Below are 21,077 nucleotides of genomic sequence, written 5' to 3' on the forward strand. Positions count from 1 at the left end.
CGGACTTCAGGTCACGATCTTGGGGTTCCTGAGATCCAGCCTGGTATCTAGCTCTGTGCTGACAGCTCAGAGCCTGGAGCCTGCTTCGGATTCTGTGTCTCCCTCTCTCTTTCTCTCTCTCTCTCTCTCTCAAAATAAATAAACGTTTTAAAAAATTAAAACAAAAAAGAATCTGGAGCTCAATAAATGGTAATAACAGTAACGTGCTCGTTAATTCAAAAAACGTTCAAGAATCCCTCATTACTGCAGATGCATAAAGGTTAATAATCCTCAGTCTTTACCCTTGCCTTATAAGAGAAAACAAAGGGAAACACGAAGAAATACTTCAGAACCGTCCTTGCAAGAAACGAAATTCACAGTTGTTACACTACCGAAACCTTAACCTTGGGACAATCCGCAGGCTTCCTCAAGAACAATTACGCCCCCTAAGCCCTGCCTCCCTCAACTCCGCGCTTAAGGTGCCTACTTCTGCGCCTGCGCCGTGACCTAAATTTGGCGCATGCGCCGGATGGGACTGCTGGATTAAAAACCATGGCGTGGATACCAGTAGAGTCTGCAGTAGAAGAGTTGATGCCCCGGCTGTTGCCAGTGGAGCCCTGCGACTTGACAGAAAGTTTTGATCCCTCCGTACCCCCGAGCACGCCTCAGGAATACTTGAGGCGGGTCCAGTGAGTGATCTGACCCTTGAGGGTGGGCTGGTCGTCCTCTCTGCCCCCTAAATGTGATAAAGCGCTCTGCCCCCGCCTCTGTGGCCGTCCCCAGTCTCTCGCGAGGTAGGGTCGAATCAGGATCACTTGATTATATCTTTATATGGGCGAGTTTTACCTGTGTCAAGTTTGGTGCTCTTAAATTCCTTGCTTTCAGTCCAGTTAATTTCAGAAATATATTGTTTAGTACTTCAATTGCAATTCTGAACTTTGTTTTCTAATTTCGTTAAGAACTGTAGAAATGGATCGCTTGTTTTACTACACATGAACAAAGCACAGCCGTAATCACATTTCTTGGATTTATTACTTGTTTGTAGGATTGAAGCAGCTCAATGCCCAGATGTTGTGGTAGCTCAAATTGACCCAAAGAAGTTGAAAAGGAAGCAAAGTGTGAATGTTTCTGTAAGTTTTATTACCCAGCAGGGGATTCTTCCTCCCCGCCCCCGCCGGAATTGAAAGATCAATGCTATGGTATCCCACAGTATCTCTGATGATATATGTAAGATTTGACTACTCCCTGTGACTTTAGACATTAACTTGTACTTTTCCCCCAAAAGGACAGTCGGCATTTACTGCTTCCAGAGAGGTTTTCAGTAACCCTGGCATTCATGAAGACTTACTGATCATATTTTAAGGAGGTGATCCAATCCTAAAGGACTCTTTAAATAGGTTACTTACACTACCCTTTATTTTTAGGGAACCTTTTCCCAGTTGTCTTCATAATTATTCTTGGACTGGTGTTTAATCTTATTTAGTATAGTTCGCATGTTTTGAATTTGACTGGGTTTTGTTTTTTAAGAATAGAAACTCAAGTTTCTTACATTTTTCTAACTACTTGAACACCTTGAACATTTTTTTTTCATTTATATTATCCAGCATATTTTTTAAAGTGTTTATTTATTTATTTTGAGAGAGAGAGAGAGAGAGAGAGAGAGAAAGTAAGTAGGGGAGGGGCAGAGAGAGAGGAAGACAGAGAATCCCAAGCACGCCTGATACGGGGCTTGAACTCATGAACTGTGAGATCATGACCTGAGCTGAAATCAAGAGTCAGACGCTTAACTGACTGAGCCATCCAGGCACCACATATCCAGCATATTTTTTTATTAAGCAACTAGGTTGTGCCACTCACTGGGAATACAACAGAGAATAAGACAGAAAAATCCCTATCCTAGCAGAGTTTACATTCTCCTGAGGAAGACAGAGAGCAAACAAGCAAACTAAATAATTATATATCATGACTATTGCTATGAAGAAAATTAAATGTATAATGACCAATAAGTAACAAGATAAAGTAGTCAGAGAAGATCTCTTTGGGGACTTACTATTTAACCTAAGGTCAAAGAAGAGTATTGTTTTTAAACTGTGATAAGTCCTTTTCCTTTTATGTTCTAAGTAATTTCTTTATCTGATGTTTATAATCAGGAAATTTTAACTGAGATACTATAATGTTTCATATCATTCCTATTTATAAGTTTTTAGTTGATGGAAGGGAATGTCTAATATACTTAGCTTTTAAAAAGTGAGACCAATAAGTAACAAGATAAAGTAGTCACAGAAGATCTTTTTGGGAACTTACTATTTAACCTAAGGTCAAAGGAAAGCAGCAGTTTGTAAATTGTGATAAGTCCTTTTCCTTTTACTAAGTAATTTCTTTATCTGATGTTTATAATCAGGAAATTTTAACTTAGATACTGTTATGTTTCATATCATTCCTATTTATAAGTTTTTAGTTGATGGAAGAGAAGGTGTTATATACTTAGCTTTTAAAAAGTGGCTGTACTGTTTTATTTCAAGGCAGTATGTGATTATTTTGAACTGTTGTGCTGTCTTAGGAAGCTGAAGTAGCCCTTGTAAAGTCAAGTGTCTTAAATTATTTGAGAACATTCTACCCATACCAAAATCCTTTATTTGTAATGTATCTGTTTCAAAAGTTTTGTTATTTTTCTTAATTTTTTTTAATGTTTATTTATTTTGAGAGAGAGACAGAGGGAGAGCAGGGGAAGGGCAGAGAGAGAGAGGGAGACACAAAATCAGAATCAGGCTCCAGGCTCTGAGCTATCAGCACAGAGCTTGATATGGGGCTTGAACCCACAAACCGTAAGATCACGACCTAAGCTAAAGTCAGACGCTTAACCAACTGAGCCACCCAGGTGCCCGAAACAGTTTTGTTATTATAGAAAGATAGGACTAGATTATATCTTCAGGACTCATATAATATTTCTTAGTTTAAAAACTTCAACTATGAACCATTCCAGATTGCTCTTATTGAAGTGACTATGCAAGGATCATTTCCTAATGTTTAATGTGTGTTTGTTTGAGAGAGAGAGAGAGCGAGCACGTGCGCTCAAGTCGGGGAGGGGCAGAAAGAAAGGGAGACACAGAATCCAAACCAGGCTCCAGGCTCAAACTCAGGAACCATGAGATCATAGCCTGAACCACCCAGGCTCCCCGTTTACTAATGTTTAAATTTGAACATAAATAGTAAAGTGAAAGGCCTATGTTTTGCATGTGCAAAAAGTATAGTATTTTTCTTATATGGTCTTCATCATCTACTTTATTACTCTTCATCTTGATTCTGCTTTTACTTTACAGAGGCATGAGATTCTACTTATACCACTGACATTTACTGTAATATTTATGAATTGATCTCTAGCTTTCAGGATGCCAGCCTGCTCCTGAAGGATATTCTCCCACACTTCAGTGGCAACAACAACAAGTGGCACAGTTTTCATCTGTTCGACAGGTAAGTGTACTTTATTTAAACCAAATTAAACCTCTTTCCCCTCCCTCCCTTCCTCCATCAAGATTTATTTCTGTTCTTAGACTATAGTTGTAAAAATGAGATTCATTATTCTGAAGGATGAAGTTAAAATATTTATTAATCAATTACCAAATAATAATTATTAGAGATAATACAGTTTGAAACATGTTTTCCAAATTTCAGGATTGTTAGAATGCTGCACAGTTGATTTCTTTTCAGTTATCCATTCACTGGAGATCACTTGTCTAACTTTTCTTCCTTCAGAGTGTGATCAGACATAGAAGTCACTGGAAATCACAACAGTTGGACAGTAATGTGACCATGGTATGTAAGTTTCTTTAAGTTGTACAATGTGTACCTATTTGAGACAGTTCCTATTTATTGCCAGTCTTTAAAGATTCACTTACTTAACCTATATTATTTTTGTTCCTTTTCACTGACCATTAATAGAAACAATTCCATTATATTGGTGGTCTTAAAAATATAGAATCAGTAATGCAAGTTGTTATTTTATGACAGTTTTAATCCATAGCATCTTGAGAGGCTTTGGATAGGTATTGTTAGGCCTCTACAAATTTTAAGAGTTCTTCTAGACATTGCTTTTTTAGAAAATAAATATATTTTTTAAAGAAAGAAAATAGGGGCGCCTGGGTGGCTCGGTCGGTTAAGTGTCTGACTTCAGCTCAGGTCATGATCTTGCGGTCCGTGAGTTCGAGCCCTGCGTTGGGCTCTGTGCCGACTGCTCAGAGCCTGGAGCCTGTTTCAGATTCTGTGTCTCCCTCTTTCTCTGCCCCTCCCCTGTTCATGCTCTGTCTCTCTCTGTCTCAAAAATAAATAAACATTAAAAAAAAAATTTAAAGAAAGAAAATAAATATATTTTCAGTATTTACAAAAAGATTCAATGAGGTAATGGTGCCATACCACAGACATTTTGCTAAAGCCCGTCATGCATACTAGAAAGTAGTATTTTCTGTGCTTTATCAACTTAGATATAATTTTAAACTCTTCAGGAAATATGTTCTCTCTGGACTACTGAATAAAAAGGGGAGTTGGGGAAGAGATGGATACATTGTTCCAGGACAATACTTTTAATGTTTTAGGGAGTCTCATGTTCTTCCTGAGAATCAAATGCAAGTATTTATCTTCAAAGGAGAAAATTGTGTGCCCTAGCACACAGTTTTGCTCACAGTTTCAGGTAGCTGGTAGATTCCAGGTTTTAGAAGCTTCCTATAGGCAGTGCTTCCTAATGTCTCTTACATGGTGACACATTGGGATAAACGGAGCAGGCTGCTTGCATAGCCTTGGACTACCAGCTGAAAGCTGAGAGATTCACTATATAGACTCTACTTTCTTCTCCATACCAATTGAAAGCTCTGCTCTAGGAAAAGTGTGAAATGAACTAACATTACTTGCCCACAGTCATTTAACTCATAAAAGGGATAGCTGAAATTCAAATTGAAGTTTGTTTGGCTATAAAGCCTTTTGCTGTGTTGTGAGGCCTCCTGGTAAAAAGGGGGTAGGGGAGGAAGGGTAGATGAGTAGATTTTTTTTTTCTTGCTCAGCATCAGGACTTTAGGGTACATGCTTACTAATTTAAAAAGAAGCTGCATCAGTAACATTATGACAACATAATTTTGTCAAAAATGTAAATGACCTAACATAATTGATTGAATAAATTCTGGTCCATCAAAACAGTGGAATATTAATAGCAATAACATGTTCATCATGGCAAAAGTAATCGTTACATAAATAATGAAATTAAAAATGTCTAAAGCATTCTGACATTTAAAGCAACTATGTAAATATAAACATTTATTGATCTATTCAATCATTTATTATAAAGTACCTGCTGTAGTTAATAATCCGGGAATTATTCAGTGTTACCTGAAGCAGAAATAGTCTCTGACCTAATGGAGTAATGGAAAGGGCAAATACATTGTTTTAGTACAATAGACCTTTTCGGGGTCTCATATCTGTCCTGAGAATCTAATGAAAGCTATTTATCCTCAGGGGGAAAAACCGTACCTATGCAAAGTAATGTGCAAGTTGATATGTACAAATAAAAATTGTTTCTTAATGTGGTTACATTGAGCTGAATGCCTCTCCCCACTGGTCCTACATTTGATGGTGTAGTATAAACCTATTCTTTCTTTGACTGAACTGCCCTTCCAGGTATGTGAAGTACATCATCCTGTCTCTTTCCCTGGTATAAACATCCTTTGTTCTTATAAACATTCTTAGTGTGTTTTTTTCCATACCAGTTTCCATCTTTATCACCCTTTTCTGAGCCTACTCTTGTTTGTTAGTGTCCATTAAAGTGTGATCCAAACTAGACATGTCCCACATAATGTGTAACACTTGGGCACTGTATTAGTTTGCTAGAGCTGCCATAACAAAACACTACAGATTGGGTGTTTTAACAAACAGTAATTTATTTTCTCACAGCTCTATAGACTGTGAAGTCTCAGATCAAGGTGTTAGTAGGTTTGACTCCTCTTGAGGCCTCTCTGGCTTGCAGATGGCCGTCTTCTCGCTGTGTCCTCACATGGTCTTTCCTATGTGCACAAGCATCTCTAGTGCCTCTTGGTATGTCTGAATTTCCTCTTATAAGGACACTAGTCAGATTGGATGAAAGCCCACCCTAAAAACCTGATTTTAATATAATCCATTATAAAGGTCCTGTCTCCAGATACAGTCACAGTCTAAGATACTGGAAGTTAGGGCTTCAACGTACGAATTTTGGTGAGACAAAATTCAGCCCATAACAGGTACCATATCTTTGTGTTGAAGTCGTGGGAATACAGAGGACCTCACTTCTTTTTTTACTATTCAGTAAAAGAAAAATACATAGAAATAAGTAAATTCCTTTTTTTTTTTTTTTTTCCTTTTTCTTTTAGCCAAAGTCTGAAGATGAAGAAGGCTGGAAAAAATTTTGTCTGGGTGAAAGGTTATGTGCTGAAGGGGCTGTGGGACCAGCTACAAGTGAAGGTCCTGGAATCGATTATGTACAAGTAGGTGATATGTGGATAAACAAAATAAAAGTGTTCTAATTTTGGTGTGTAATTTAACATAAAGACTTCACAAACTACAGCCTAGGCCGAATCTAGTCTGCAGCCCGTTTTTGTGCAGCCAATGAGCTACGACTGTTTTTTATAATACTAAGCGACTGAGACCGTGTGTGGCCTGCAAAGCCTAAAATACTTAGTGTTTGCCTCTTTACAGAAAATGTTTGCCAACCTATGACTTAATTAAGTGGCTCTTTAACTTAAAAATGTGCAGCCCAGTTTTTGAAACAGTGTACTGTGACCTTTCTTAGGTGGGCTTCTTATGTCTTAGGTTTTAGCTATGTGATACTTTTGAGTTAGATAAGATTCAGGGCTTTTGTTTTTTCTTTTTAATGTTTATTTTTATTTTTGAGAGAGAACCACGTACATGTGCACATGCGTGCAAGCAACGGAGAGGCAAAGAGAGGAGACAGAGGATCTAAAGTGGGCTCTGTGCTTTCAGTGCAAGGCCCAATGTGGGGCTGAAACTCAGAACTGTGAGATCATGACCTGAATGGAAGTCGGATGCTTGAGCCGCTCAGGTGCCCCCAGGGCTTTTTTTTAGCCTGGGTTATGAGTTTTGAGTAGTCAGGGAAACAAAGGAAAACATGACACAGATGCTTAAAAATGCATAGTAGATTTCAGGGGCACCTGAGAGGCTTGACTGGTTAAGCATCCAACTCTTGACTCTTGGCTCAGGTCATGATCTCACGGTTCCTGAGTTAGAGTCCTGAGTCAGGCTCTGCCCTGACAGTGGGAAGACTGCTTGGGATTCTCTCTCTCCCCCTTTCTCTCTGTTCTTCCCCCACTTGCGTGCGTGCACTCTTTTTTTCTCTCTCAAAATAAATAAATAAACCTAAAAAAAATACTTAGTAGATTTCATATTCTGGAGATGAAGTGTTAATAACACTTCACAAAACAACAAAAACTAATTGGTCCAAAAAATGTAAAATCTCCAAAAATCATGAAAAGATCAAGAACCCAATTGAAACAGAAAAGGCAAAGGATATAAGTAGCTCACAGAAAGAAAAATATGAATTTCTCTTACATGAGAAGATGCCCGCATTCACTTGTAATAGAAATATAAGTCCACTGAGCTGCTATTTTCCAGCTAACGTTAACAAAGGAAATTTGATATTCTGTGTCAACAAGGGTTGGGAAAATAGGCACTCTTACACATGGTGGTAGGGGTATAAGTAAATTCAGATCTATAAGCTAGCTATCTTGACACTGTTTCTTACACAATCTGTTCTTCTGGATAATATCCATAATGTATGTTACATTTCAAAATGTATTTTAATTTGACAATTAAAACTTATTAACATTTATTGTATTTATTTTACTTATATATACAAGTAAAATACACCATGTGAAAGAACCATTTAAGGACGCAGAGTTAATGCATATCCTCTTAACTTTCTCAGAAATCAGTGTTGTCATAATGAAGGATCCCAGCATTAAACTTCAGCGTACTTTTTTAACTGAATCAGATTAGGTTTGAAAAAAAATCACTCTAAGTCAAGTACCTTTAATTCCTAAAATGTTAGCTTTAGCTGAAGATTTTGAAAAAGTGTATACAACATGTTATTGTCATAGTATCAATTTTTTCATATTATCATTTTAAGAAATTTCATACTTTAACATTTTAATTACTAAAATCATTATCTTTAAATTTATGTAGTCAAATTGAAAAACATTTTTCAATACCTCCTTTATAATACCATTTAGTAAATTTCAGTCTCATTTTTCTTTCAGATTGGTTTTCCTCCCTTGCTTAGTATTGTTAGCAGAATGAATCAGGTAAAATCCATAATAAGTATGTATTTATTCTTTTATTTCCAATGTGTATGAAAGTATTATGAATACATTTATTGAACACTTACAATATATAAGATCCTGTCCTAAACTCTTTAACGGTTCTTATTTAATCACCAATATAACCCTTTATGGGGAGTTATTATTAATATCCAACTTTTATGGATTAGGAAACAGAATTGGAGTTTTTCAGCAAAATTTAATGCCAACACTGGGATTCAGTCCCAGTTTGACCTAATTCCATAGCTCATGCTAAATCATTTTGCTAAACTATTCAATTGTGTACATTTCAGTTATAAGTCTTAGATTTTGGGATTTGAAGTAAAATGAAGGTGAAATTGCTATGAAATACACAGGGGCACCTGGGTGGCTCAGTTGATTAAGCCTCTGACTTCGGCTCATGTCATGACCTAGCAGTTAGTGAGTTCGAGCCCAACGTTGGGCTCTGTGCTGACAGCTTAGAGCCTGGAGTCTGCCTCGGATTCTGTCTCCTTCTCTCTGCCCCTCCCCTGCTTATGGTCTGTCTCTCTCTACCTCTCAAAATTAAGCATTAAAAAAAAAAAAAATTAAAAAGAAAAAGAATGAAATAATTTCTTAGACAAAAGGGGAGAAAAATGGACTTTGGTTCTTCAGTCTTTTAGGATGAGGAATTCTATTACCTACTTAAAGAGCAAGTAAAAATTTTGATTGTTTTGCCTTCACATAGCACTGGGTGCCCTTGGAAGATAAATTTTTTTAAGGATCATATGCTGTTGTAAATCATATACTGGCTAACAGTTTCACTTACTTGATCATTTGCATTAAATGCTGTAGTAGTCATTCTCAGTGTCCAACTATCCTTGAATAAGCGAGAGAATATTTTCAACAGTTTAATAAATTCTGTCTATATAGCTTTAAAACAGATCTTTCTCCACAGTAACTTTTTTTTTATATTTTTACTTTGACTTAATGAAAATAACTTGAAGGTATTTATGCAAAGATTTTTTTTAAGAGCACATGGAATTTTTCGGGTATTTATAAACTAAATTAGTAGTTACAAACTAAATCCTAGGATTTAAACCAAGATATTGATACTTGAAAGTATATAAGAATATTTGTCTAAAAAGTCTTCTCACTGAGTGAGCCACCTAACCAATTACTAAATACAGTCATAATTTTCTCTGGAAGTCTAAAGAATGGGACCATTTTAAATATCAGAGTTGTTTTCTAACTAAACTTAATGAAACCCATGTTGAACTTGTCTTTGTTTTATTACTAATTCATTTCTTCCACTTCCCCTTTCTCCTTTTTTTAGGCAACAGTAACTAGTGTCTTGGAATATCTGAGTAATTGGTTTGGAGAAAGAGACTTTACTCCAGAATTGGTAGTATTGCTTCTTTTTATTTTAATAATGCAAACAAAATTATACATACTTATTTCATATATGAGATATGACTAACATGTTTATAGATGTATGTATCATACCTGTGTATAATTATGTGTATGATGTAAACTATGTTTGTTTGCACTGAAATTAGGAATTTATGCTAGCATGCAAATCAACATGCTACTTCTTTTGTTGAAAAAGACTTGCCTTAGAAAAAGTCAACTAAAGAGTTGATTTATATCCTGAGAGAAGCAACATATCTCATGGCAGTGTAGTAACAAACAGTTACAAACTGGCATCCAGTCTGGAGATCCCATTTTGACTGGCTTAACAAAGTTAGAAATATATTTTCTCAAATGGCTTTGAAATCCAATCCACAAAAGAATATTAAATGCCAACAATAATACCAAGCACTATGTGCCAGGCATTACTCTAAGAACTTTGAATATAGTGACTCCTTGAGTCCTCCAGTAACCTATGAGCTGTTATTTGCATTTTACAGATAAGGAAACTGGAGCACATAAGGATTCAGTAACTTGCTTAAGATCACACATCTCATAACTGGCAGAACAGAGATTCACACCCCAGCAGTCTGGCCATACTCTTAACAACTACGCTTCAGTGGTCTCTCTACTTTATAGTTTTATATTCACAGATCATTTTTCACCTTCAAAACCGGGGTCAGTTTGATGGGCATTATATAAATGAATTATCTACATTAGTCCCCTAGTAAGAAATTTTATTGTCCTTTGAAACTAGATTTGATTTTTAGAAACATGTATTTTTTATAGTTAAAAGATATTTGTAAAAGAGTGTACCTGAGGCTCCAAAGCTCCCTGTCAAAGCATAAGATATAATCTTTGCCCTCCAGAAGTTTAGAATCTGTCTGGGAGAAACAGATAAACCAACATTATATAGTGTACAAATTTCTAAGCTTGCCATTCAGCCAAGTGGCTTAGATAAGGCTCTTACATAAGTATGATGGTGATATCCTTTATCACTAGATTTTCATTTTTCGTTTTTGTATTTTATTCTTTTAAGTCTCTGCTATGTTACATGTACTTCTTAAGGGGAAAACAATGTTTAATATCACTGCTTCTAAAAAATAAATAAATCACTGTTGGGGCACCTGGGTGGCTCAGTTGGTTAAGCGTCCGACTTTGGCTCAGGTCATGATCTCATGGTTTATGAGTTTGAGCCCCAAATTGGGCTCTGTGCTGACAGCTCAGAGCCTGGAGCCTGCTTCCAATTCTGTGTCTCCCACTCTTTCTACTCCTCCCCAACTCGGGCTTTGTCCTTCTCTCTCAAAAATAAATAAAAGCATTAAAAAAAATATTTTTAATTAAAAATAAACAAAAATTAAAAAAATAAATCACTGTTTCTGATTCAGTGCTCAAACATGTCTTTTACATAGTATAATTAACGTATTATTCTGGAATTTTTAGCTCACATTACATATATATATTTCCGTATGATAATATAATTCACATAATTTCCATTGTCTTAATGCCTTATAGTTTACTTTGATTCTCTCATTAATGATCATTTGAGTTCTTCCTTATATTTTACAATCATGACTAAATTATAAACATTTATATTAATTTCACTTTGTCAATTTCTTAGGATATTGCTAGAATATAATTATTGGGTCAAGGTTTAATAAGCATTTGTAACACTCTCCCAGATTGCTTTCCAAAAGGAATGAACTAGTTAAGAATGCCATCAGCAAAGGATTCTTATTTCTTTTCCCTGCAACTCTATTTTTCTGGAACCATATGCAATTGCTATTTCTGTAGTTTAAAAACATTTGATTATCAGTAATTCAGTATGGTTCAATCTAACATTTTATAATTTCTGTTTTCAAATTGAGTGAATTTATAGTAGTATTTCATATTAAAGACAATTTATATTTCTTTCAGTGTCAGTGAAACAATATTTTTCCCATGCATTAGTATATTAGCTATACCTTCAATAGAAAACTTTGTTCATATTCATGTTACTTGTTCATTGGCATCTGTGTATTGAACTCTAAATTCTGTATCAGTTCTTTCTGTCTGATAGTGACCTTTTAGCAGTATTACATGACCTGTTTTCCTTCTCTTCCTTTAATCTTTATTTTTTTAACTCTGTGTTGTAAGATTTTTTTTTTTTTTTTTTTTTAACTTCTAAAGATTACTCACTGAAGAGGGTGGTAAGTTTGGCTTTTCCTATTAATTAGTGAAAGCATATTACCAAAAAGTAACTGTATTTGCCAGAGGAACCATGGAAGTGTTTCTGAACCAATGACAACTGCTTTACTAAATTGTAACCTAGTTAATCCTTTGAGTCTAACTTTGAGTAACTGTATCTTAAATCAACAGTGTTCAATTTCTGTATCCAAGTAACCATACCATCAGAACACTCCTATTGAGAATATCAGTGTTTAAAGTAAAAACCTAGATCATGAAGTTTGCTTATCATATACTAACAAAAGGAAAATGGAACTCTTTTTGAAAATTTCTGTACTTGGGATTACTTTAATATTTTTTTGAGAAATACAGCCTCATTTTTCATCCAAATACGAAAGTATTAAGGAAAATTTTTTGCTATTTTGTGGTGGGTTTTATGTTTTAGTATTGCCACAGTGTGCTCACTGTTTGCTGACCTTTGAAAAAAGGAACCTCCCACTATAAATCTTAGACAATCAGCGGTTTAAGCACCATTTGAATACCTGAATGCCAGCTATATATAGTAAATGTGGTGCTGACCATGTGAGTCAAGTTTAAATGTACAATAGCTTTTTTGATATAGAAGAGAATTCCACTTACTATTTATTTAAAAAAACCTAGATGTGAATCTTTTGTTTAGGAAAAAGTTTTATTGATTTTGGGGTTGCTTGAGGAGCTAATTTACTTTTGTTGCATAAATTGCTATGTAACCGTTGTTCTAATATTCTTTAGGTTTCTCCAAAGTGATGTATTGCTCAGATTAAACTCTGTCATATACACTGCTGGTAGAAATATAATTGGATACATCTTTTATGGAGTAAAATTTAGTGGTTATATCTCAGAAACCTTTATGAACATACATATGCTTTGATACCACCATTTTATTTCTAGGAATTTAGCCCAAGAAATCAATGAGAAATGCTCTAAAACTTATTTTAAGGATATTTATCCTATTTTTTATATAACAGCATAACTGTTATATAAAAATATAACTATTTTTTATATAACAGCAACAAATTAAGCCTCTTAAGTGCTCAATAATAGGAAATTGGCTAAGTAAGTTTTGGTGCATCCAGAATGGAACATTCATTTCACAAATATTTTAATTAAGCTCCTGTTGTGTTCCAACTCTAGACTGAGTCCTGGGGGTATAATATCTATCATTATAACCTCCCAGAGTTTGGGGGAAAGAAAGAATAAACCAGCTATGATAGGAAAGTATGATAAGTACTTGGTTAAAGAGTATTTATATAAGTGCTATGTTGAGATTAATAACATTCCCTCATTAATCCCATTTAACAATGTTGGGAGATATTTATTATGTATTGCAAGTAAAAGAGATGGTTACAAAATGTTATTACCCCACTATTAATGTTACAATAATGATAGAACTTTATCTTTTAAAAGTTGTATGTGTAAATAGGAAAAAGATGAACATTTTTAAAGTTTTAGTGAAAATTTTATCTGGATGGTGGGATTGCAGGTTTTTTTGTGCTTTTTGTATTCTTCAGTTTTTCTGCATTAAGTATATATTCCTTTTGTAATTGAAAAGAAAAAACCTATTTTATTTATTTTTAGTGGTCAGAAAAACCCATTTTAAAAGAGGATAGGGATAGATTTCATTTGCCATGGTACTTAATAGAAGTATAGAAGTATCAAAACATTATTTCATCTAGAGTATAGTTCCTTTGTATAGACACAGGGGACAAAGTTAGAAAATTATAAAATTATTCATGTATCTGTCTATGGACGGAAGAGGAAAAAATGTATCTTAATTTTTGCAGGGACTTACACACTTCTTAATGTAGTTTTCTGGTCATGAATTAGGACTTCATTTATAGTAAGAATCTCTGAAATGAACTCTTTGGGGCTAAGGGTATTTTGAAGTGTCTGATGTTCTGTGTTTATAGTAAGAGGATACAAAAGAGATCAGCTGGCTGTCTAGATGATCCTTTGTTGTCTGTATCCAAACATAATACAGTTAAATGTTAAATAAAGTTATCCATAGCAAATAACCAGACACAACATTGGACATTTTTTAAGTTAAACTTATAGTGTAGTATTTGCTACTTACTACCTTTTAAAATCCTGTTTAGGGAAGGTGGCTTTATGCTTTATTGGCTTGTCTTGAAAAACCTTTATTACCTGAGGCTCATTCACTGATTCGGCAGCTTGCAAGAAGGTGCTCTGAAGTAAGACTCCTAGTGGTAAGTTACAACTTACTATTTCAAATTGAAAGCACTCTTCAATTTATATGGTGATAAAAAGGATCCCATTGAAATAGGAAAATGTGGAATATTTTATTAGTCGAGATTAGATTTAGGCACATAATAAAAATAGGCCTAAAATAACAGGTTAAACAAAATGGAACTGTTTTTTTCTTAGATAAAAGAAGTCTGGGGGTGCCTGGCTGGCTTAGTCTGAAGAGCATGTGACTTGATCTCGGGGTCATCATTCAAGCCCCACATTGAGTGTAGAGATGACTTAAATCAAGTTTAAAAGAAATAAATATTAAGGGGTTCCTGGGTAGCTCAGTTAATTGTCTACCTCCTAGGCTTGATCTCATGGTCATGAGTTCAAGCCCCAAATTGGGCTCTGTGTGGAGCCTACTTAAAGAAAAAGAAAAATTTAAATAAGGAAAGTCTACAAGTGGATAGATCAGATCTAAGATGGCAGTAACCCAGGCCTTTCAGTTCTGCTTCGTGGCTTCCATCTTCAAGCTCACCTCATGATCCAGGACAGCTGCTGGAGCTTCAGCCACTATATTATTTGCTTTTAGGAAGCTAGAAAGAAGAGAAGGTATCTTCTAATAAAGTTTCCCAGAGGTTCCACAAGCACATCTGGCTATATAGCTCATTTAGCCAAAATTTAGTCACATGGCCATAAGGAACTGTGGGAAATGTTTACTTTTAGCTGGTGGCAGTGTCCTTAGCTAAAACTGAGCTTCATTTCCTAAATAGTAAGGGGACACAAGCTGGAATGGTCAGCTAACAGTCTCTGACAAAATGATTATTTTGAATTTCTCCAGTCAGATGCTTAACTAACTCATGCCTGCAGCATTATAAATAAATTTTATGCTGGATTAAACCCATTTGTGATTTTTTCTTTCATCCCTTCTTTCCCTTCCACAAAATGTATACTTGTTCTCCACTGACTACTCCAAAATATTTTTATTAAACATCCATGCTATGGCCCAAACTAACTTATATGGCCTGTACTCCAAGCCAAATGTACTTGCTACTAATACTCAGTAAATATTTCCCATGTTTTGTTCCTAGACTTTATTTCCTCTACAGAAGTGCCTTTTCAGGCTTCTAGTTCTGCATCTAAATACCATTTACTTTTTACAATCTGGCTCATATTCTACTACTTTTTTTTTTTTTAAGTTTTTATTGATTTATTTTGAGAAAGAGAGAGTGCAAGCCGGGGAGGTGCAGAGAGAAAGGGAGAATCCCAAGCAGGCTCTGCACTAATAGTGCAGGGCTAAAATTCATAAACCTTGAGATCATGACCTGAGCCGAAGTCATACGCTTAACCAGCTGAGCTACCCAGGCCGCCTCATATTCCACTACTTTCTATGATACTTTCCCTGATCCTAACAATTAAGAAGAATCTCTGTATCCTCTATTTTCCCAGTATACTTTGTATCTTTTTTATGGGCACTTAGCATATTTTTCCTTTCATTAAAGTTAATACGGATATTTCATCTTCTGTGCTATTAGCAAGTAGTAGGTTTTATTTAGCTTTGTTCATATAGCACTTGACACATAGAGTTGAGTATACTAACACCATGGAAGTTTGTCCTGAGTTTGAATTAACATGGGATATGTCTGTTACAACATTACTCAATAGGTTATTGTGACTATATCTTGAAATGTATAAAAATAAGTATCAGGGGCGCCTGGCTGGCTCAGTTGGCAGGCCATGTGACCCTTGATTGTGGGGTCGTTAGTTCAAGCCCCTACGTTGGGTGTGGAGATTACTTTAACAAAATAAAATCTTGGGGTGCCTGGATGGCTCAGTCAGTTAAGTGTCTGACTCTTGATTTCTGCTCATGTCATGATCTCACCATGGTTTGTGGATCGAACCCCACATGGGGCTCTGCACTGTCAACACAGGGCCTACTTGGGATTCTCTCCCTCTCTCTCCACGTTTTTTCCTGCTCGTGCACACACAAGCTCTCCAAAATAAACTTTAAAAAAGTAATTTTAAAAAAATCTTAAAATGAAGAATGAATGAATAAATCAATAAAGTTTATACTCTGTAAGACCACTTTATAAAACATACAGTTCAGCAACTACCTTCATTACAATTGAGAACCCTTACCTGAACTGGTTTCTGGTATGTCTGTTATTTTTTTTACATTTATTTATTTATTTTTGAGAGACTGAGACAGAACACAAGTGGGGGAGGGGCAGAGAGAGGGGGACACAGAATCTGAAGCAGGCTCCAGGCTCTGAGCTGTCAGTACAGAGCCCGACAAGGGGCTTGAACTCACAAACCGTGAGATCACGACCTGAGCCAAAGTCGGATGTTCAACCAACAGAGCCACCTAGATGCCCCTCTGGTATGTCTTAATTTAGAAGGGGTGCCTGGGTGGCTCAGTGGTTAAGCGTCCGACTTCGGCTCAGGTCATGATCTCACAGTTCATGGGTTCGAGCCCTGCGTCAGGCTCTGTGCTGACAGCTCAGAGCCTGGAGCCTGCTTCAGATTCTATGTCTCCCTCTCTCTCTGTCCCTCCCCGTCTCACACTCTGTTTCTCTCTCTCTCTCTCTCTGTCTCAAAAATAAATAAACATTAAAAAAAAATTTTTAGAAGCCAGGATTTCACTCCTCAGTTGTAAGCTCTTTAACACATTTTTATATAATTTTTTTTCACTACTGTCTAGTTAGGATATAGCCTCCTTTTTTTTTTTTTTTTTTTTTTTTTTTTTTTTTTTTTTTTTTTTGCTCCTCTACTTGGAACAAGAAAAGATCTCTCTCCCAAGTTATTCTCCTTTGAGCCTTCAACTGTTTCTTTTCCCTGTTGAGGATCTTTCTTCAAAAGATCATGTTAGATGTTCCTCAGGGGTTATTAATTCTATAGTTTTCTCCTTTTTCTTTGAGGTTTTCTGTTGCCGTGTGATTATTACTATTATCTAATAAATTTTTCATGTTTTACATCTTAAAAGCAAATTTGCTTCAGAAATATTAGGGAGAACTCTCTACATTTTTCTGTTTTTTTCCCTTTAGGACAGCAAAGATGATGAGCGGGTTCCTGCTTTGAATTTATTAATCTGCCTGGTTAGCAGGTAAGTAACCCTTGGCTCCTTGCTTTATAATAGTGTTATTAATGGTGACTATTGTTTTCATTTTCTTTTTTTTTTTTTTAATTTTCTTTTTTTTTTTAACATTTATTTTTGAGACAGAGAGAGACAGAGCATGAACGGGGGAGGGTCAGAGAGAGGGAGACACAGAATCTGAAACAGGCTCCAGGCTCTGAGCTGTCAGCACAGAGCCCGACGCGGGGCTCGAACTCACAGACCGCGAGATCATGACCTGAGCCGAAGTCGGCCGCTTAACTGACTGAGCCACCCAGGCGCCCCTACTGTTTTCATTTTCAAGCAGAGGAAATTAAGGTGTAAAGAAACAATATTATATGTATCGCAATTCCCTATTTTTCTTAAATTTTTTTTTAATGTTTATTTATTTTTGAGAGAGAGACGGAGTGTGAGTGGGGAAGGGGCAGAGAGAGGGAGACAGAGAATCCAAAGCAGGCTCCAGGCTCTGAGCTGTCAGCACAGAGCCTGACGTGGGGCTTAAACTCACAAACCATGAGATCATGACTTGAGCTGAAATCAGACGCTCAGCTGCCTGAGCCACCCAGGTGCCCCACAATTCCCTATATTTCTAGTTTTGCTCTGTAAGTAATGCTTCAGTGAAGATCCTATTATTTCCTGAGGGCAAACTCCTAGAAGTAAGTTGAAAGGCATGCCATGTAGTTTTATTTATTTATGCATGTACTTTTTTTTAAAGTTTATTTATTTATTTATTTTGAGGTGGGGGGGCAGAGGGGAGAAAGAGAAACCTAAGCAGGCTCTGCACTGTCAGCATGGAGCCCAGTGTGGGTCTTGAACTCAACCCGTGAGATCATGGCCTGAGCAGAAATCAAGAGTCAGATGCTTAACTGACTGAGCCACCCAGGCATGTAGTTTTAAAACAGATATTTATTAATAGTTTCCCTTCCAGAAACTCATACCTTTCTGTATTCCCAGAAAGTGTCAGTGAGACCGCCCATCTCCTATTCAACACTGGGCATTTTCAATTAATATAAATATTTCCATTTTCATAATAAAAAGATGTAAATTATTTTTATTTACTTGTGTTTAATTACCAGTGAAGGTAAAAAATATTTCATTCTACTGCAATTTTGTTTCATTTGATTATTTATCTTGTTTTATAATAACATAAAATACTTACATTATTCCAAAGTTAAAATTTTAATTCAAGATACATTTGAAATATTTTAGAATTCACCTTTATCGTCTTTAGCCTTTCTCCCCCTTAGTTTTCCATTTTATTATAAATTTTTGGTTTATCGTTCATTGTTTCTTTTTAAAAGTATAAGCAAGTATATATAAATATATCTGCATTTGCACACAAATGTAGCATACTAAATTTGTACACAAATGTAGCATACTAAACATACTGTTCTGTACCTTGCATTTTTTTTTTTCACTTATTAAATCCTAGAAACTGCACTATAGCAGTGTAGGTATTTTCCTCATTCCTTCTTTACAGAAGCCTCATAGTCTTCCACTGTGTTGATGTACTGTTATTTATTCAACCAGTGCCCTTATTGATGGATATTTGGGTTATTTGTGGTGTTTTGCTATTACAAATAGTGCTATTAACATTTTTTAAACATACGTTAAATTCTTTTTTTATTAGGTATTTTGACCAACGTGATTTAGCTGATGAACCATCTTGATGTAGTTGATCTCTCAGGAATGGAAGATACTGGTGATGAAGGCAGCCTGAGTCTGAGGATATACAGTGACAACTCAAGTATCTTCAGCACTATTTGCAGGGTCTTCATCTTAACCTGTGCATCTCAACTTGATATTCAGAAGATAAATTGCATTGCTTTGAATATCCAAAGTATCTTTGGAAAATCCCAGTGAGTTTTTGATGAATAGTTTAAACAGTTTTCTGTAATCACATGCTTTTAAAACAAATTGAGTGCCATTTATTGGTGAAGCATCCTGTACAGAAACTGTATGGTGAAATTGTACAGAGGTGCTGTTTCATTGTGTTTTTACATATATACACATGAACTTTTCTTGTAAATGTGTTTTTTGGGGCACCTGGATGGCTCAGTCAGTTGAGCCCAACTCTTGGTTTTGGCTCAGGTCGTGACCTCACAGTTAGTGTGATCAAGCCCCACATTGGGCTATGCACTGACATTATAGAACCTGCTTGGGATTCTCTTTCTTCCTCTCTCTGCCACTCCTCTCTATTTCTCTCTCAAAATAAATAAACATTAAAAAAAAATCTTGTTTGACTCTTGACAAAAGATAATGGATAAATGTCCTTACTATTAGAATTAAGATAATTTTGATTGGGGTGCCTGGGTGGCTCAGTCGGTTAAGTGCCCAACTTCGGCTCAGGTCCTGATCTCACAGTTCATGGGTCAGAGCCCCTCATCAGGCTCTGTGCTATTAGCACAGAGCCCGGAGTCTGCTTCAGATTCTGTGTCTCCCTCTCTCTCTGCCCCTCCCCTGCTCACGCTCTGTCTCACTCTCTTTTTAACTTAACTTTTTAACATCATTTTCAATAATAATTTTTCTTAACACATCATTTTGTCTGTCAAATCTCTTATTCAATCACTTATAATTTATGTATTTTTTATGTATTTCTTTGTTGGTTAAGAATATTTTCTACTTAACAGATTCAAGTAGCAATGGCTTTTCAGTAGGGGATTATTTTTCTCACACAAGAAGTCTAGAGGAGCTAGAGGAGATGGCTACCAGCATTGGTTCCATGATTGATCCCACAATACCAATGTCTCTGAGAATCTTTTGGCCTTTCCATTGTGGTAACAAGATGGCCACTGCAGTTCAAGGCAATGTGTCTGTACTCAGGACCAAAAAAGGGGGAAGGAGTCAGAGCCTTTCACATCTGATTCTTTTGTCATGAAGGCAAAACCTTCTCCAGAAATTCACAGCAGATTTGTGTTCATCTGTTGGCCACAGTGTATAACAGGATCACCTGTAGCTTGGAGAAGGGTGGGGAAGCAAAATTGTAAGCCTTTCCAGTCTTTCCAGTAAAAGGTAGAAATGAAAAGGGGGGGGGGGCAGGGGAGTGAAAGGAAGAGGGGATTGGAAATACCTGTGGACCAAGCTACCAGTAGTTTTGCCACTAGTTACACATTGACTAGAAATTTTATATTTGAATCTTGTTACATCTTAGCTGATTTTTAAATTATAGCCTAATAATCCAAATTGTGTTTTACCATAATTTAAACACTCTCATTGTTGGGTATCTAATCTGTTTTCAGTGTTAATCCCATATAGAAAATGCTGCCATGAATATCTTCATGTATAAAACTTTTTCCTTTCTTTGACCAGAAGTTCCCAAGAGTAGGGTTGCCAGTAATGAGTTTATCAGTTAATACTGCATTTGAAAACTGAACTGAGGTTTAAAAATTAGGGATTTACTTTTGCTTCTCATAATAATTGTGGTGTAACAAGTTCAGGGTTGGTATAGCAGCTCTACAATATCTTAAATGCCCTGGACTACGTCCAGATTTCTCTTTCATCAATTTTAATAGCTTTCATCTTTTTAGTCATGATATGGTTGCTTTATCTCTTGCCTCATATCTAGATTCCAGAAAGAATGGCACCACTCCCTCTTGTCTATATCAGGGAGCAAAACATTACAAGAAACCCTCAATTTATGTATTATTTGCCAGCAATCTATAAAATTTTCTAATTATAAAGAAAGCTGGAAAGTATAATTTTTTAGCTGATAACACTGTCAGGCCTGCCAAAAATGGGAGTTCTGTTAGAAAAGAGAGTGAATATTGGGTAGGGAGCCAGCACTGTGTACATTAAAGAGTTTAGATTTCCAACCTATACCCCAGTTACCAGTGTATAGCCTCACATTTTTTGCTGATTTGATGCTTAGGGGGTGAGGG

The 21,077-nt window shown here is 36.0% G+C and overlaps 1 protein-coding gene across 4 annotated transcripts; it reads left to right on the plus strand.

The window, feature by feature from the left end:
• The first annotated feature begins 488 nt into the window (after positions 1 to 488).
• On the plus strand, positions 489 to 19,772 carry GEMIN2 (gem nuclear organelle associated protein 2). 4 transcript variants are annotated; one of them, XM_060619585.3, is made up of 10 exons: positions 490 to 668; positions 1,025 to 1,109; positions 3,361 to 3,450; positions 3,733 to 3,792; positions 6,366 to 6,479; positions 8,268 to 8,312; positions 9,622 to 9,690; positions 13,997 to 14,107; positions 17,132 to 17,190; positions 18,830 to 19,750. In XM_060619585.3, exons 1-10 carry the CDS (start codon positions 532 to 534, stop codon positions 18,867 to 18,869), a joined length of 810 nt encoding a protein of 269 aa, XP_060475568.1. In that variant the 5' UTR covers positions 490 to 531; the 3' UTR covers positions 18,870 to 19,750. The 4 variants fall into 4 exon arrangements, with proteins under 4 accessions (XP_060475569.1, XP_060475570.1, XP_060475571.1 ...); XM_060619586.3 differs by lacking the exon at positions 8,268 to 8,312 and having other exon boundaries at positions 489 to 668; positions 18,830 to 19,760; XM_060619587.3 differs by lacking the exon at positions 13,997 to 14,107 and having other exon boundaries at positions 489 to 668; positions 18,830 to 19,759.
• Positions 19,773 to 21,077: the final 1,305 nt, after the last annotated feature.

Source organism: Panthera onca, chromosome B3 (genome assembly GCF_046562875.1).
Source record: "Panthera onca isolate mPanOnc1 chromosome B3, mPanOnc1 haplotype 2, whole genome shotgun sequence".
NCBI lineage: Eukaryota > Metazoa > Chordata > Mammalia > Carnivora > Felidae > Panthera > Panthera onca.

Excerpts from the sequence above, each read along its gene's own strand:
- GEMIN2 (XM_060619585.3), top strand. The coding sequence starts at position 532 with ATGGCGTGGATACCAGTAGAGTCTGCAGTAGAAGAGTTGATGCCCCGG. Across the intron at positions 9,691-13,996 it reads GAGACTTTACTCCAGAATTG|GGAAGGTGGCTTTATGCTTT; the intron begins GTAGTATTGCTT and ends AATCCTGTTTAG. Across the intron at positions 14,108-17,131 it reads CTGAAGTAAGACTCCTAGTG|GACAGCAAAGATGATGAGCG; the intron begins GTAAGTTACAAC and ends TTTTCCCTTTAG.